Source organism: Capricornis sumatraensis, chromosome 16 (genome assembly GCF_032405125.1).
Source record: "Capricornis sumatraensis isolate serow.1 chromosome 16, serow.2, whole genome shotgun sequence".
Classification (NCBI taxonomy): Eukaryota; Metazoa; Chordata; class Mammalia; order Artiodactyla; family Bovidae; genus Capricornis; species Capricornis sumatraensis.
Window position 1 is genome coordinate 54,455,770 of NC_091084.1, and position 16,772 is coordinate 54,472,541.

The window sequence follows — 16,772 nt, forward strand, 5'->3', positions numbered from 1 at the left end:
AGGGAAGCCTGGTGTGCTGCAGTCCATGGCGGGTCACAAAGAGTCAAATACTACTGAGCGACTGAGCAACATGGAGTGAAGAGGAATTAAGCCCTCCTGTTGATAACCAGTACCAACCAAGCATGTGAGTCAGTCATCTTGGAAGCTGATTCCACAGCCTTAGTTAAGCTTCAGATGAGAGCTGCCCCGGCTAACATATTTTTTAAAAAAATCTTTTGGCTGCACCATGCAGCATATGGGATCTTAGGTCCCCAGCCAGGGGTTGAACCTGTGGCCCCTGCATTGGCAGCACAGAGTCTTAACCACTGGAGAACCAGGGAAGTCCCCCGACAGCTGACATCTCGATTGCATCTCAGAAGAGACCTTGACCCAGAACCACTCAGCTAAGCTTCTCCCAAATTTCCAAACCACAGTATATGAGATAATAAATGTTTATTCTTTTAAGTCATTAAGCTTTGGGGTGACATGTTATAGATAATTAACATACAACCTTTATAGAGATCTCATATAAAAAAAAAAACCTTCTATTTTTGGCATTTGTACAGGGTCAGAAATTATTATTCTCTTTCCCCTAGCCTTTGGCCTACCTCAGGTTACCTAACTAAAAAAGCCATCAGGCTTGAGGAATCCAACCCAGGAAGACAGAATCCCCTATTACTCTTTAAAGCAGCTTTCCATTTCCCTGTCATTGCAGAAAGCTCCCAGGTCTCCTGAGAATGAAAAAAAATCCACATCACATCACCTTCACCTGGATGATCCTGAAAAATGATTCTTACAACAATCAAAGGAACTGGAGCCCAGATTTCCCAATTAAATACAGTATTGAGGAAATAATTGAGAAATGACACCCTGTGATACCTGAGTTTTTCTGAGCTAAGAAATGGGTGTCAACAGTAGTGCTAATGCCTTATATTTGTGCTTTTCACAATGTTTTCATATCTATATCTGAGGTAGGTTGGGAAGATATAAATAAACCGTATACATATGGAACCAAGGGCCCAGAGCTCATGATCTGCCCACAGTCTCCTGATGTGTGAATGACAGGGCCAGTTCTAGAATCTAGGTTTCAGTGACTCCCAAGTCTGGCGCGGTGGTTTCCAAGACAAGACCTCTAGCGTGAGATAACATAAACGCCCTTCAGCTGGGGCTGTCCTCTGAGGTCAACGTGCACTTGTAGGTCTCTTTAAAGGCCTCAAGGAAACGTGGTATTACTTCATCCACAGTGACATGCCTCTGGAGCTCCTCACTCAGAGAAGTGACGCCTGTCCCAACCAGCCCACAGGGCACAATGTGCTCAAACCACGTGAGGTCCGTAGAACAGTTCAGCGCCAGGCCGTGGGACGTAACGTGCCTTCCACAGCGGACACCTGCAAGGCAAATCAGTGGCTCTTAGAATAGACACCCTCCCTCCCCAGGCTTCAGGATGGTCCTCAGTGAGATGAAGAAACTGGACCAGACCACCGATTTTCCAATTCTGTTTCTAGAGCACCCAAGAGGTTGGACACAGATCGGGGAGCGGGACAAAATGAGAGGAGACGCCTGTGGCTCCACACTGGCTGCACTTACTATGGACATACAGAAATGTCCTTTAACAAAGATTCTGCTGTTTAAAAAAAAGTATGAAAAAAAAATTTCACCCTTATTATCCAGATATTGTGAAGTAACCTGGCAACTCACTTCTCGTTGTCTCTCCATTTCTAAATATGAGTGTGTTGAACCACGTGACCTCCGAAGTGACCTGGTTCTGAAGATATCAGTGAGGAGAGCCTTAGACAAAGGCAGTGGGCAGATGATTCAAAACCCGCGCCAGTGACACCCGCCCGGAGCTCTGCCCTCACCACCATTGGTCCGGCCCCGCCAGGCCCCGCCCCAAGGCGCTCACCTATCGCGCAGATCTTGCGCTCGCCGAGCCAAACTCCAGTGTAGGGTGGGGGCCGCGCGCGGGCGCCCGGTAGGCCCTGGAGCTCGCACAGGCGCACGGCGCACGCCTCCAGCGCGGCCACGTGGGCGCGCAGGCGCAGGCCGAGGGGTCGTAAGTCGAGTACCGGGTGGCACAACAGCTGGCCCGGGCCGTGGAAGGTGGCTAGGCCGCCCCGGCCAAGGGGGCGCACCTCGGCACCCAGGGCCCGCAGTCGCGCAGTCTCCTCGGATGTCAGACCGCCGCGCAGCCCGGTGGTATACACAGGCCCCGCGGGCTCGCAGAGCAGGAGGGCACCCGCCTCGGGCCCTGGCTCGGCCTGCAGCCGCCGCAGCCAACGCTGCTGCAACGCCAGCAACTCGGCGTAGGGAACCTGACTCAGCCACACCAGCCGTACCGCCGGTTGCAGCATTTCGCCCGCCGCGGCGTCTGCGGAGCCCCGCCTCCTTTTCGGGCCTAGGGGCGGGCCGGGAGGGGCGGGGACACGGAGCCTCCGCCCCTAAATGCTTCTTACTGGGGGTTGAGGGAGTGTTTTGATACTGTAAGGTCTGTACCTGGCTTCCGAGCCTTCTGGACGGTGAGCAGGGGTTGTACCACAGTCCAGCGTCTATTCTGTCCAGTCTTTTGGCCTCACGCCACGCAGGTGTTGAATTCTTAGTCGCTCAGTCTAACAATTTAGACTGACTCTTTGACTCTTTGCGACCCCAGGGATTGTAGCCCGCCAGGCTCCTCCGTGGGAGAAGGCAATGGCACCCCACTCCAATACTCTTGCCTGGAAAATCCCATGGATGGATGCAGTCCATGGGGTCGCTAGGAGTCGGACACGACTGAGCCACTTCACTTTCACTTTTCACTTTCATGCATTGGAGAAGGAAATGGCAACCCACTCCAGTGTTCTTGTCTGGAGAATCCCAGGGACGGGGGAGCCTGGTGGGCTGCCGTCTATGGGGTCGCACAGAGTCGGACACAACTGAAGCGACTTAGCAGCAGCAGCAGCAGTAAGGTCAGTTCAATTCAGTCGCTCAGTCGTGTCCGACCATTTGCGACCCCATGGGCAGCAACAAACCAGGCTTCTCTGTCCATCACCAAATTCAGAAAATTGCTCAAACTCATGTCCATCGAGTCTGTGATGCCATCCAACCATCTCATCCCCTGTTGTCCCCTTCTCCTCCTGCCTTCAATCTTTCCCAGCATCAGGGTCTTTTCCAATGACTCAATTCTTCGCATTAGGTGGCCAAAGTATCGGAGTTTCAGCTTCAGCATCAGTCCTTCGAATGAATATTTAGGACTGATTTCCTTTAGGATGGACTGGTTGGCTCTCCTTGCAGTCCAAGGGCTCTCAAGAGTCTTCTCCAACACCACAGTTCAAAAGCATCAATTTTTCAGCACTCAGCTTTCATTATAGTCCAACTCTCACATCCATACATGACTACTGGAGAAACCATAGCTTTGACTAGACGGACCTTTGTTGGCAAAGTAATGTCTCTGCTTTTTAATATGCTGTCTAGATTGGTCATAGCTTTTCTTCCAAGGAGCAAGCTTCTTTTAATTTCATGGCTGCAGTCACCATCTGCAGTGATTTTGGAGCCCTGAAAAACAAACTCTCGCTGTTTCCATTGTTTCCCCATCTATTTGCCAGGAAGTGATGGGACAGGATACCTTGATCTTAGTTTTCTGAATGTTGAGTTTTAAGCCAAATTTTTCACTCTCCTCTTTCACTTTCATTAAGAATCTCTTTAGTTCCTCTTCACTTTCTGCCATAAGGGTGATGTCATCTGCATATCTGAGATGCATATATTGATATTTCTCCCAGCAATCTTGATTCCAGCTTGTGCTTCATCCAGCCCAGCATTTCACATTATGTCCTCTGCATAGAAGTTAAATAAGCAATGTGACGATATACAGCCTTGACTACTACTTTCCCAATTTGGAACCAAACTGTTGTTCCATGTCTGGTTCTGACTGTTGCTTCTTGACCTGCATACAGATTTCTCAGGAGGCAGGTAAGGTGGTCTGGTATTCCAGCTCTTTAAGAATTTTCCACAGTTTGTGGTGATCCACACAGTCGAAGGCTTTAGCATAGTCAATGAAGCAGAAGTAGATGTTTTTATGCAACTCTCTTGCTTTTTTGATGATCCAGTAGATGTTGGCAATTTGAAATCTGGTTCCTCTGCCTTTTCTAAAACAAGCTTGAACATCTGGAAGTTCACGGGTCATGTACTGTTGAAGCCTGGCTTGAAGAATTTTGAGCATTACGTTGCTAGTGTGTGAGATGAATGCAATTGTGTGGTAGTTTGAACTTTCTTTGGCATTGCATTTCTTTGGGATTGGAATGAAAACTGATCTTTTCCCGTCCTATGGCCACTGCTGAATTTTCCAACATTGCTGGCATATTGAGTGAAGCACTTTAACAGCATCATCTTTTAGGATTTGAAACAGCTCAGCTGGAATTCTATCACCTCCACTAGCTTTGTTCATAGTGATACTTCCTAAGGCCCCCTTGACTTCACATTCCAGGATGTCTGGCTCTAGGTGAGTGATCACACCATTGTGATTATCTGAGTTATGAAGATCTTTTTTGTACAGTTCTATGTATTCTTTCCACCTCTTCTTAATATCTTCTGCTTCTGTTAGGTCCATACCATTTCTGTCCTTTATTGTGCCCATCTTTGCATGAAATGTTCCCTTAGTATCTCTGATTTTCTTGAAGGGATCTCTAGTCTTTCCCATTTTGTTGTATTCCTTTATTTCTTTGCAATGATTGCTGAAGAAGGATTTCTTATCGTTCTTTGCTTTTCTTTTGAAGTCTGCTTTCAAATGGGTATATCTTTCCTTTTCTCCTTTGCCTTTCTCTTCTCTTCTTTTCTCAGCTATTTGTAAGGCCTCCTCAGACAACCATTTTGCCTTTCTGGATTTCTTTTTCTTGGGGAATGGTCTTAATCACTGCCTCCTGTACAATGTCATGAACCTCTGTCCATAGTTCTTCAGGCACTCTATCAGGTCTAATCCCTTGAATCTATTTCTCACTTCCACTGTATAATCATAGGGGATTTGATTTTGGTCATACCTGAATGGTCTAGTGCTTTTCCCTACTTTCTTCAATTTAAGTCTGAAGTTGGCAATAAGGAATTCATAATATGAGCCACAGTCAGCTCCTGGTCTTGTTTTTGCTGGCTGTATAGAGCTGCTTCATCTTTGGCTGCAAAAATATGATCAATCTGATTTCAGTATTGATAATCTGGCGATGTCCATGTGTAGAGTTGTCTCTTGTGTTATTGGAGGAGGGTGTTTGCTATGACCAATGCATTCTCTTGGCAAAACTTTATTAGCCTTTGCCCTGCTTCATTTTGTACTCCAAGGCCAAGTTTGCCTGTTACTCCAGGTATTTCTTGACTTCCTACGTTTGCATTCCAGTGTCTTATAATGAAAAGGACATCTGTTTTGAGTGTTAGTTGTAGAAGGTCTTGTGGGTCTTCATAGAACCATTCAGCTTCTTCAGTATTACTGGTTGGGGCATAGACTTGGGTTACTGTGATATTGAATGCAATGAAAGGTGTGTCTCATTTAATTCAGTCCAACAACCAGTGTTTAGGGCCTACTGGTGTTCTGCGGGCCCTGCCCTAGGTGCTTGATATAGTAGTGCACCATGTATGGAAAACAAAAAATCTGCCCTGTAACTCTTACATTCTTACAGCAAGCAATAAGCAAATATTAAAGTATTAAATAAATAAGGTTATTGCACATATTGATAACTGCTATGAAAAGAAAAGTAAAATAGGATAGTGTGTATCCTGAGTGGAGTTCCCTGAGGAAGAGTGAGATTAACATTCAAGAGGTTAGTTAGGGTGGGCTGGGGAGAAGTTACTGTCAACACCAAGCTTGTAATGGAGTGATGGAAGCAGGATTAGCCAGAAAGAGAGGTTGAGTTGTAAAATTATCTCATCAGAAGCCTCTGCCAATCCCGAAGAATGCTCTGAGCCTGGGATGACCTTTCAGAATTATTCCAAATTAAGAAAGGGAATAAGAAATTTATGTCCAGGCATTGATCAGTGATAGAGGCTGTATCTGGAGAGGTACTGTGACTTTTGGCAAGACTCTTTCCTTTCGAAGAGGGCAGTTCCTTGGGAGGAATTAGGATTTATGAGCAACTACCCCCAGAAACTGTGGGGATGACTGACAAGATCCTGAGGGTGGATCTGAATCACAGTATCCATTATGTTGTATTGAAGTGTGATTTAAACAAATCTAAATTCATTCAATAAACGTGTGTGTGTGTGTGTGTATGTGTGTTAAGTTGCTTCACATGTCCGACTCTTTGTGACCCTATGAACTATAGCTCACCAGGCTCCTCTGTCCATGGGATTCTCCAGGCAAGAATACTGGAATGGGTTGCCATGCCCTTGTCTAGGGGATCTTCCCAATCCAGGGATCGAACCTGAGTCTCTTTTGTCTCTTACAATGGCTGTTGGGTTTTTATCACTCAGGCCACCTGGGAAACCCCTGAATAAATTTTTACTGAGTACCCAGGTGGTGGTAGTGGTAAAGAGCCTGCTTGCCAAAGCAGGAAACTTTAGAGATGCAGGTTTGATCCCTGGGTCAGGAAGATCCCCTGGAGAAGGGAATGGCAACCCACTCCAGTACTCTTGCCTGGAGAATCTGATGGACAGAGAAGCCTGTGGGCTTGGGTCTGTAGGGTTGCAAAGAGTTGGAAGTTGGAAACGACTGAAGCGACTTAGCACAGCACAGCACAACTGTGTTAGGCTACGTGAAGAGGTTACACAAAGCTATCCTACCTGTGTAATGCTAATAGCATACAGAACCCAGTTTTTATGTCCTCAATCTGTCCTCTGAATCTGTTTTCTAAACTGCAACCAAGGATAGTTTAATTGAAAGAATGAAAAGAAAGCAGAAAGTATAGAGAATAAAATAACAAATTACTATTTACCCACCATCCAGGCTTATCAAATTTTAATATTTTATTACTTTTGCTCAAGTCTCTTTTAATTTTTAAAGCTAATAACACTGATCACTTTCACAGGTGTCTGAAAGACATTTCGTAAATGTAGACAAAATTCCTAAGCAAATATTAGCAAATTTATTCAGCATTGTGTAAAAGAATTAATATATCATCATGAAATAGTATTTATCTCATGAATGCAAGATTGGCTTAACATTCTAAAATCAAACAATATAATTCACCAAAAAAGGAGAAAAGGCATATGATTGCTTTCAATAAATGCAAAGAAAAAAAAACAGTTGGCAAAATCAACACCTATTCTAACTAAAATTCTCATAAAACTAGGAAGCAAGGAGAAATTCCCCAATTTGATGAAGTGTGTTGCATCAATCAGGATTTAGATGAGAGAAAAACCAAACAGGTAATATTTTAGTTAAATGTTTCATTTTCAGAAAATGGTAGACTCACATGCAATTGTAAGGAATAATACACAGAGGTCCTGTGTACCCTTTACCTAGATTCCCTCAAAGGTAATGTGTTGCTAGTGTCAACTGGAATATTGGGTAGCGATACAGTCAAGATAAAGAACATTTTCACCACCATAAGGATCTCTCATATTTCTCTTTTATAGCCACACTACTTCTTGACTCCCAGCAAACAATAATCTGTGTTGTATGAGTGGAATCATACAGTGCGTAAACTGTGGGAACTGGCTTTTATTTCCACTCAACATGATTTTTAGAGACCCATCCAGATTGTTGTATGTATCAATAATTCATTTCCTTTTATTGATAAGCAATATTTCATGATATGGATATACTGTATCTAACCATTCACCCACTGAAGAAGAGCTAGGTTATTTCCAGTTGTCAGATGAATAAAGCTGCTACCAATAGTTGTATACAAATTTTTAATGTGAATGTAAGTTTTCATTTCTCTAGAATAAATGCCCAAGAGAATAATTGCTGGGTCATATTGTGGCTGTCTGTTTAGTTTTTCAATAAACTGCCAAACTGCTCTCCAGAGTAGCTGTACTGGTTTACATTTCCACTGCCAATTTACATATGAAAGCTGTAGTTTTTCTGCATCCTTGCCAGTGTTTGGCCTTACCACTACTTTTTATTTTAGGCTTTCTGATAGGTGTATAATGGTATTTCACTGTGATTTTTAATTTGTATTTCTCTAATGGCTAGTGGTGTTGAACATCTTTTCATGTGTTTGTTTTCCATCTGTATTTCCTCTTCAGTGAAATATCTGTTCATGTATTTTGCCCATTTTCTAACTGATTGTGTTTTTTTACTGTTGAGTTTTTGTTTTTGTTTTTTACTTTATTTTACTTTACAATACTGTATTGGTTTTGCCATACATCAACATGAATCCGCCACGGGTATACACGTGTTCCCAATCCTGAACCCCCCTCCCACCTCCCTCCCCATACCATCTCTCTGGGTCACCCCAGTGCACCAGCCCCAAGCATCCTGTATCCTGCATCAAACCTAGACTGGCGATTCCTTTCTTACATGATATTATACATGTTTCAATGAGTTTTAAGAGTTCTTTATGTGTTCTAAGTACTGACGTCTGGTTTATAAATACTTTCTATCCTTCTATGGCCTGTACTTTCATCCTCTTAACAGGGTCTTTTGCAGAGCAAAAGTTTACAGTTGTGATAAAGTCAAATTATCCACTTTTCCTTTTGTGGGTTATGTTTTAGGTCCAAGAAGTCTTTGCCTGGCCCCAAGACTTTTTCCTGTTTCCCCCTAAGTTTTGAAACTTCGGTCATGGTTTTTTTTTCATTTGCTTTTGGCTTAGTTGTTTTTGGTGTATGTGTATGTGTGTGTTGCCTACGAATGTTCCATTGCTCCAGCACCATTTGTTCCAAAAGCTATGTTTCCTGTATTTAATTGCTTTTACACTTTGGTCAAAAATCAGTTGAACATCCTTGAGTGGACCGATTTCTGGGTTCTTTTCCGTTAATCTGCATGTCATTCCCTCCACACGTATTCTTGGCTGTTGTAATAATGTCTTGAAATCAGGTGGTCTGATTCCTCTTACTTTATTCTTCCTCTTTCCAAAGTTGTTTTAGTTATTTCAAAATGTATTCGTTATTTGCTTTTTCATATAAATTTAAGAATAGTCTATATCTGAAAAAATACTGATGGAATTTTGAGAAAAATTGCATTAAGCCTATATATCAATTTGGGAAAACTTGACATATTTGCTACAGTGGGTCTTCCAGTCCATAAACATGGTACATCTTACCATTTAGATATTTTTTGAATTCCTTTATCAGCATTTTGTAGTTTCCAGTATATAAGTCTACATGTGCTTTCTTAGATTTATTCCTAAGTTTTCTCTCTTTCCTGAGTGAATATAAATAGTATTGTATTTTTAATTTCTGTGTCCATATGTTCATTGAAAATATATAGAAATGCCACTGATTTTTGAACATTTGTGTTGCATCCTGCAAGATACCTTGCTGAATTCACTTACTAGTGCTAAGAGTTTGGGGGGTTTTTTGTAGATTCCTTAGACAGTCTTATCATCTGCAAATGGGGACAGTTCTATTTTCTTCCTTTCTGATGAATATGCATCAGAATTAAATTCGCTTGTTTTGCTTTTTTTGCACTGAATAAAACTTCCAATGCTATGTTGAACAAGAGTAGTTGGAGCAGACATCTTTCCCTTTTTTCTGATCTTTGGGGGAAAACATTCAGTCTTTCACTGCTAAGTACACTGTCAGTTGTAGGGTTTTTTTGTAGATGATCTTTATCAAGTTGAGGGAGTTTTCCTTTATTCCTGTTTTCTGAGAGTTTTTAATATGAAGGGTGTTGACTCTTGTGAAAGCTTTTTTTTTTTTGGCAATGATTTATATAATCATGTGATTTTTCTTCTTTTTAGCCTGTTAATGTGGTAGATTGCATTGATTGATTTTTTTTGATTGATTGTTGAATGTTGACTAACCTTGCACAACTGCAATGAATACCATTTGGTTGTGCTGTATAATTTTTTTATACATTGCTGTATTTTGTTTGCTAGTATTTTGTGGAGAATTTTTGCATCGAAGTTTATGCGATATATTGGTCTATAGTTTTCTCTTTTGTCCTTCTTTGATTTTTCGGGTATTGCTGGCTTCTAAAATGAATTGGATAGTTTGTCCTTTTCTGTTTTCTGGAAGATATTGTGTAGATTGTCTTCATTCTTCTTTAAATGTGTGGTAGAATTCTCTGTGAAACCATCTGGAAATTTCTTTGGGGGAGTTTTAAAACTACAACTTCAATTATCTCAATAGCTATAGAGCTATTCAAATGATCTATTTCATATTGGGTGAGTTGCAGTAGTTTGTGTTTTTCAAGGAATTAGTCCCTTTTATCTAAGCTGTCAAATTTGTGTGTGTAGAGCTGTTTGTGGTATTCACTTAATCATCCTTTTTATGTTTACATGATCTATAGTGGGGTCCTTTTGGTCATTCCTGATGTTGGTAATTTTTATCTTATCTCCCCTTTGTCAGTCTTGCTAGGAGGTTGTTAATTTTATTACTTTTTCCAAAGAATCAGCTCTTTGTTTTATTGTTTCTATTGTTTTTATGTTTTCAATTTCATTTATTTCTGCTCTTATCTTTATTATTTCCTTCCTTTGGCTTGCTTTATTTGGTTCTTTTCCTGTGTGTTCTCAGTGGGAGCTTAAATAATTGATTTGAGATTATTTTCCTCTCTTTTACTGTATGAATTTAGTGCTAAATTTAGAGCTAAACTTTTCCCTCTCGGTGTGACTTTAGCTGTAGCCTACAAAGTTGATCTATGTTCGTAGATCTATGTTCATATGTTCATAGTGCTATGTTCACTTTCATTCAGTTCAACATATTTTTTAAAATTTCCCTTGAGACTTCTTCAACCCATGGATTACTTTGAAGTATGTTGTCTTCCTGTTATCTTTCTGATTTCTAATTTGATTCCATTGTGGATGGAGAACACACACTCTGTATGATCCCAGTTCTTAAAAAATATTTTTTAAGGCCCGGCATGCGGTCTGTCTTGGTATATGTTCTGTGGGCACTTTAAAAGGATGTGTATTCTGCTCTTGTTGGGTGCTGCTGCTGCTGCTGCTGCTGCTGCTAAGTCACTTCAGTCGTGTCCGACTCTGGGCGACCCCATAGACGGCAGCCCACCAGGCTCCTCTGTCTCTGGGATTCTCCAGGCAAGAATACTGGAGTGGGTTGCCATTGTTGGGTGCAGTGGTTTATAAATGTTAATTAGAATCTGTTAGTCAGTGGTGCTGGTGTGTTCTTCTATATCCTTGCTGATTTTCTGTCTAGTTATTCTATCAAGTGTTCAGAGAAAGGTACTGTAGTCTCCAATTTACCTAATTGTGGACTTACCTATTTCTTCCTTAAATTCAATCAGTTTTTGCTTCATGGTTTTCAGCTCCATTGTTTATTGCATATCCATTTATGATTTCTATATATTCTTGATGAACTGACCCTTTTTATCACTTTATAATTTAATTGTTTCTGATAATTTTTCTTGCTCTGAAGTTTACTTTATATGATATTACTCTAGCCACTCCCACTTTCCTTTGATTAATTTTGCATGATTTATCTTTCCATCCTTTTACTTTTAATCTGCCTTTATTGTTATATTTAAAGTGAGTTTAGGGACTCCCCTAGTGGGCCAGTGGCTAAGACTCTGTGCTTTCATTGCAGGGGGACTGGGTTCAATCCCTGGTCAAGGAATTAGATGTCACATACCACAACTAAGGGTTTGCATGCCGCAGCTAAAGATCCTACAGGCTACAACAAAGATGAAAGATATTGTGTACTGCAACTAAGACTAAGTGCAGCCAAATAAATATTTAAAAAAATAGTAAAGTGAGTTTGTTGTAGACAGCATATAGTTGGGTTATCAGAGAAGGCAATGGCACCCCACTCCAGTACTCTTGCCTGGAAAATCCCATGGACGGAGGAGCCTGGTAGGCTGCAGTCCATGGGGTCGCTACGAGTCGGACATGACTAAGCGACTTCACTTTCACTTTTCTCTTTCATGCATTGGAGGAGGAAATGGCAACTCACTCCAGTATTCTTGCCTGGAGAATCCCAGGGATGGCAGAGCCTGGTGGACTGCCGTCTATGGGGTCGCACAGAGTCGGACACGACTGAAGCGACTTAGCAGCAGCAGCAGCAGCAGTTGGGTTATGCCTTTTTTTTTTTCCGTTAGGCCAATCTGTCTTTTAATTGGTCTATTTAGGTCATTTAGGTTAAGGTAATTATTGAGCTTCTGGGGTGGCTTGGTGGAAAAGATTGCATGTCGACTCAGGAGACCCAGGTTTGATCCCTGGATCAGGAAGATCCCCTGGAGGAAGGTATGGCAACCCACTCCAGTATTCTTGCCTGAAAAATCCCATGGACAGAGGAGCCTGGTAGGCTACAGTCTATAGGATCACAAAGAGTTGAACACGACTGAGCACACAGCACACGATTACTGACATATTAAAGCTTAAGTCTGACCCTTTATTTTATTTGTGTTTGTTCTCTCTGTTTATTATTTGTCTGTTTTCTTTTCCTTGTCTTTCTGTGCTCAACATCATTAGTCATCAGGGAAATGTAAGTTAAAACCACAATGAAATGTTGTTATGCCATCACCAGAATGGCTAAAATGAAGAAGAATAAAGACAACAAGTGTTGGCAGGATTGTAACCAGAACTCTCACATGTTGCTTGTGATAGTGTAAAATGGCATAAACACTTGTGATAAAGGTCTGACATTTTTCATGTAATTAAATATACACCTATCCTATGACCCAGTTTTCTTCCTAAGAATTTACCCATGATAAATGAAAACATTTATACCACAAAAAGATTTGTACAGCCAAGCCCATGACAACTTTATTTATAATATTCCCAAATTGGGAACAGCCCAGGTATCTACCAGTAAGAGAACTGATACAGTGTGATATATTCATACAATGAAATACTGCTCAGCAGTTAAAATGGACAAGATGTCCAAGGATGATGGGGCCACTAACCAAGAGAGGGAACCCATGGTGGTATGATCTCTCTTGGCTCCAGCCCCACTCCTAGACAAGAAAGTAGCCCCTCACAGAGTGTGTGGCCAGATTCTATATGCAATTGGTGAAGCTAAGGGAGTACAGGCACTTAAACATTAACTATCAACTAATCCTTATGTAGCTGATATGTTGTTGTTCAGTTGCTAAGTCGTGTCCAACTCTTTGAGACTCCATGGACTGCAGCATGCCAGGCTCCTCTGTACTCCACTATCTCCTGGAGTTTGCTCAGACTCATGTCCATTGAGTCAGGGATGGTATCTAACCATCTTATCCTCTGCCACCTCCTCCTGCTGCCTTCACTCTTTCCCAGCATCAGGGTCTTTTCCAATGAATCGGCTCTTTGCATCAGGTGGCCAAAATGCTGAACCTTCAGCTTTAACACTGGCCTTTCCAATGAATATTCAGGGTTGATTTCCTTTAGAATTGACTGGTTTGCTCTCCTGGCAATCCAAGGGACTCTCAATAGTCCAGCACCACAATTCAAAAGCATCAGTTCTTTGTTGCTCAGACTTCTTTATGGTCCAACTCTCACAACCATACATGACTACTGGAAAAACCATAACTTTGACTATATGGACCTAATTTACAATTAATTTTTGTGTATAGGACTAGTCCACAGAGGTTGGGAAGGAGGAAGTGAGAATTGGAGCTGGGACAGGGAATAACAACCAAAATCAGGCTCTGGGCCAAGAAATTAAGAAAGAGACCAGATAGCATGGACAGACATATACAATGGTAGGTTTCAGAACAGATTACAAAAGTCATTGTGAGTCATCAATGGAAGTGCTGTTGTTTAAAAGCAAACAAAACATTTAGATAGCTCCAGGCTATCAGAGGTTGGATTACTTAAGGCCCTGTCCCAGAGAGGCTGTAGTCAATAAATAAATATGTGATAGGGAAAGTAACTCAAATGACCTGGTTCCTATAAAAGATGAACTCAGTGCTTTAGCCTGAGAAAGGTTCTAATATGAATTGGAAGGATCTAGGCTGGGAAGTTGGGGATCTGAATTCATGTCCTGTGTTTATCATTGCTGATTTGAGAATATGAGCTCCTTTGTGGTAGGTAATGTATAGTTTGATCCCTGGATCCCACTTAGCCTAGTACCTGGTGCCAAGTAAGTTCTTAGGCTGTCAATATTTGTAGAATGAATGAATGACTCATTAATTGAATGAATAATTAACTGTATGTCCTTTAACAGTGACCTTTACTAGCAATCTTGACCATAAACGGAAATATTGGGTCTCAGTTCAGTTCAGTCGCTCATTTGTGTCCAACTCATTGAGACCCCATGGACTGCAGCACGTCAGGCTTCCCTGTCCATCACAGACTCCCATAGTTTGCTCAAACTCATTTCCATCAAGTTAGTGATGCCATTCAACCATCTCATCCTCTGTCATCCCCTTCTCCTGCCTTCAATCTTTCCCAGCATCAGGGTCCTTTCCAATGAGTCATTCTTCCAATCAAGCAGCCAAATATTGGAGTTTCAGCTTCAGCATCAGTCCTTCCAATGAATAGTCGGGACTAATTTCCTTTAAGATTGACTGGTTTGATCTCCTTGCAGTCCAAGGGGCTCTCAAGAGTCTTCTCCAATACCACAGTTCAAAACCATCAATTCTTTGGCACACAGCCTTCTTTATGGTTCAACTCTCACATCCATACATGACTACTGGAAAAACCATAGCTTTGAGTAGATGGACATTTGTTGGCAAAGTAATGTCTCTGCTCTTTAGTATACTGTCTAGATTGGTCATAGCTTTTCTTCCAAGGAGCAAGCATCTTTTAATTTCATGGCTGCAGTCACCATCTGCAGTGGTATGATTTCCATTGTTTCCCCATCTATTTGCCATGAAGTGATGGGACTGGATGCCATGATCTTAGTTTTCTGAATGTTGAGTTTTAAGCCAACTTTTTCACCCTCCTCTTTCACTTTATCAAGAGGCTCTTTAGTTTCTCTTCACTTTCTGCCGTAAGAGTTGTATCATCTGCATATCTGAAGCTATTGACATTTCTCCCAGCAATCTTGACTCCAGTTTGGGCTTCATCCAGCCCAGTATTTTGCATGATATCCTCTGCATAGAAGTTAAATAAGCAGGGTGAGAAATATAGCCTTGATGTACTCCTTTCCCAATTTGGAACCAGTCCATTGTCCATGTCCAGTTCTAACTGGTGCTTCTTGACCTGCATACAGATTTCTCAAGAGGCAGGTCAGGTGGTCTGATATTCCCTTCTCTTGAAGAATTTTCCGCATTTGTCATGATCCACAGAGTCAAAAGCTTTGGTGTAGTCAATAAAGCAGAAGTATATGTTTTTCTGGAACTCTCTTGCTTTTTTGATGATCCAACAGATGCTGGCAATTTGATCTCTTGTTCCTCTGTTTCTGCTAAATCCAGCTTGAACATCTGGAAGTTCACGGTTCAAGTACTGTTGAAGCCTAGCTTGGAGAATTTTTAGCATTACTTTGCTAGTGTGTGAGATGAATGCAAATGTGCAGTAGTTTGGACATTCTTTGGCATTGCCTTTCTTTGGGAATGGAATGAAAACTGACCTTTTCCAGTCCTGTGGCTACTCCTGAGTTTTCCAGCTTTGCTGGCATATTGAGTGCAGCAATTTAACAGCATCATTGTTGAGGATTTGAAATAGCTCAACTGAATTCCATCACCTCCACTAGCTTTGTTCATAGTGATGCTTCCTAAGGCCCACTTGACTTCACATTCCAGGATGTCTGGCTCTAGGTAAGTGATCACAGCATTGTGGTTATCTGGGTCATTAAGATCTTTTTTGTATAGTTCTATGCATTCTTGCCACCTTTTCTTAATATCATCTGCTTCTGTTAAGTCCATACCATTTCTGTCCTTTAGTGTCTAGGAATCTCCAGAGGAGGCTTGGGTAAACACTGGCCTGCTGCAGGATCAGGGGCACTGCATACAATAGTGCAAAACACAAGTCCTTTTGAAGGAGGTCAGGATTATCTTCATTACCCCTACCATAATTTGGCCTCAGGACAAACAATAGGAAAGGGACACAACCCCGCCCATCAACAGAAAATTGGATTAAAGATTTACTGAGCATGGCCCTTTTCATTATAGGGGACTGGAATGAAAAAGTAGGAAGTCAAGAAATACCTGGAGTAACAGGCAAATTTGGCCTTGGAGTACAGAATGAAGCAGGGCAAAGGCTAATAGAATTTTGCCAAGAGAATGCACTGGTCATAGCAAACACCCTCTTCCAACAACACAAAAGAAGACACTACACCTGGGCATCACCAGATGGTCAATACCGATATCAGATTGGTTATATTCTTTGCAGCCAAAGATGGAGAAGCTCTATACAGTCAGCCAAAACAAGACTGGGAGCTGTATGTGGCTCAGATTATGAATTCCTTATTGCCAAATTCAGACTTAAATTGAAGAAAGTGGGGAAAACCACTAGACCATTCAGGTATGACCTAAATCAAATCCCTTATAATAATACAGTGGAAGTGAGAAATAGATTCAAGAGATTAGACCTTATAGACAGAGTGCCTGAAGAACTATCCACGGAGGTTCGTGATATTGTACAGGAGACAGGGATCAAGAGTATCCCCAAGAAAAATAAATGCAAAAAAGCAAAATAGCTGTCTAAGGAGGACTTACAAATAGCTGAGAAAAGAAGAGAAGCAAAGGAGTAAAGGAAAGATATAAGCATCTGAATGCAGAGTTTCAAAGAATAGCAAGAAAGCCTTCCTCAGTGATGAGTGCAAAGAAATTAAGGAAAACAATAGAATAGGAAAGACTGGAGATCTCTTCAAGAAAATTAGAGATACCAAGGGAACATTTCATGCAAAGATGAGCACAA

General features: G+C 41.6%; 1 protein-coding gene across 1 annotated transcript; it reads right to left on the reverse strand.

Moving 5' to 3' along the window:
* Nucleotides 1–561: 561 nt before the first annotated feature.
* On the reverse strand, nucleotides 562–2,330 carry LIPT2 (lipoyl(octanoyl) transferase 2). The gene is made up of 2 exons (XM_068989252.1): nucleotides 1,883–2,330; nucleotides 562–1,367 (listed from the first exon to the last, which is right to left on the reverse strand). Exons 1-2 carry the CDS (start codon nucleotides 2,328–2,330, stop codon nucleotides 1,138–1,140), a joined length of 678 nt encoding a protein of 225 aa, XP_068845353.1. The 3' UTR covers nucleotides 562–1,137.
* Nucleotides 2,331–16,772: the final 14,442 nt, after the last annotated feature.

Excerpts from the sequence above, each read along its gene's own strand:
- LIPT2 (XM_068989252.1), bottom strand. The coding sequence starts at position 2,330 with ATGCTGCAACCGGCGGTACGGCTGGTGTGGCTGAGTCAGGTTCCCTAC. Across the intron at positions 1,368-1,882 it reads GCGCAAGATCTGCGCGATAG|GTGTCCGCTGTGGAAGGCAC; the intron begins GTGAGCGCCTTG and ends TTTGCCTTGCAG.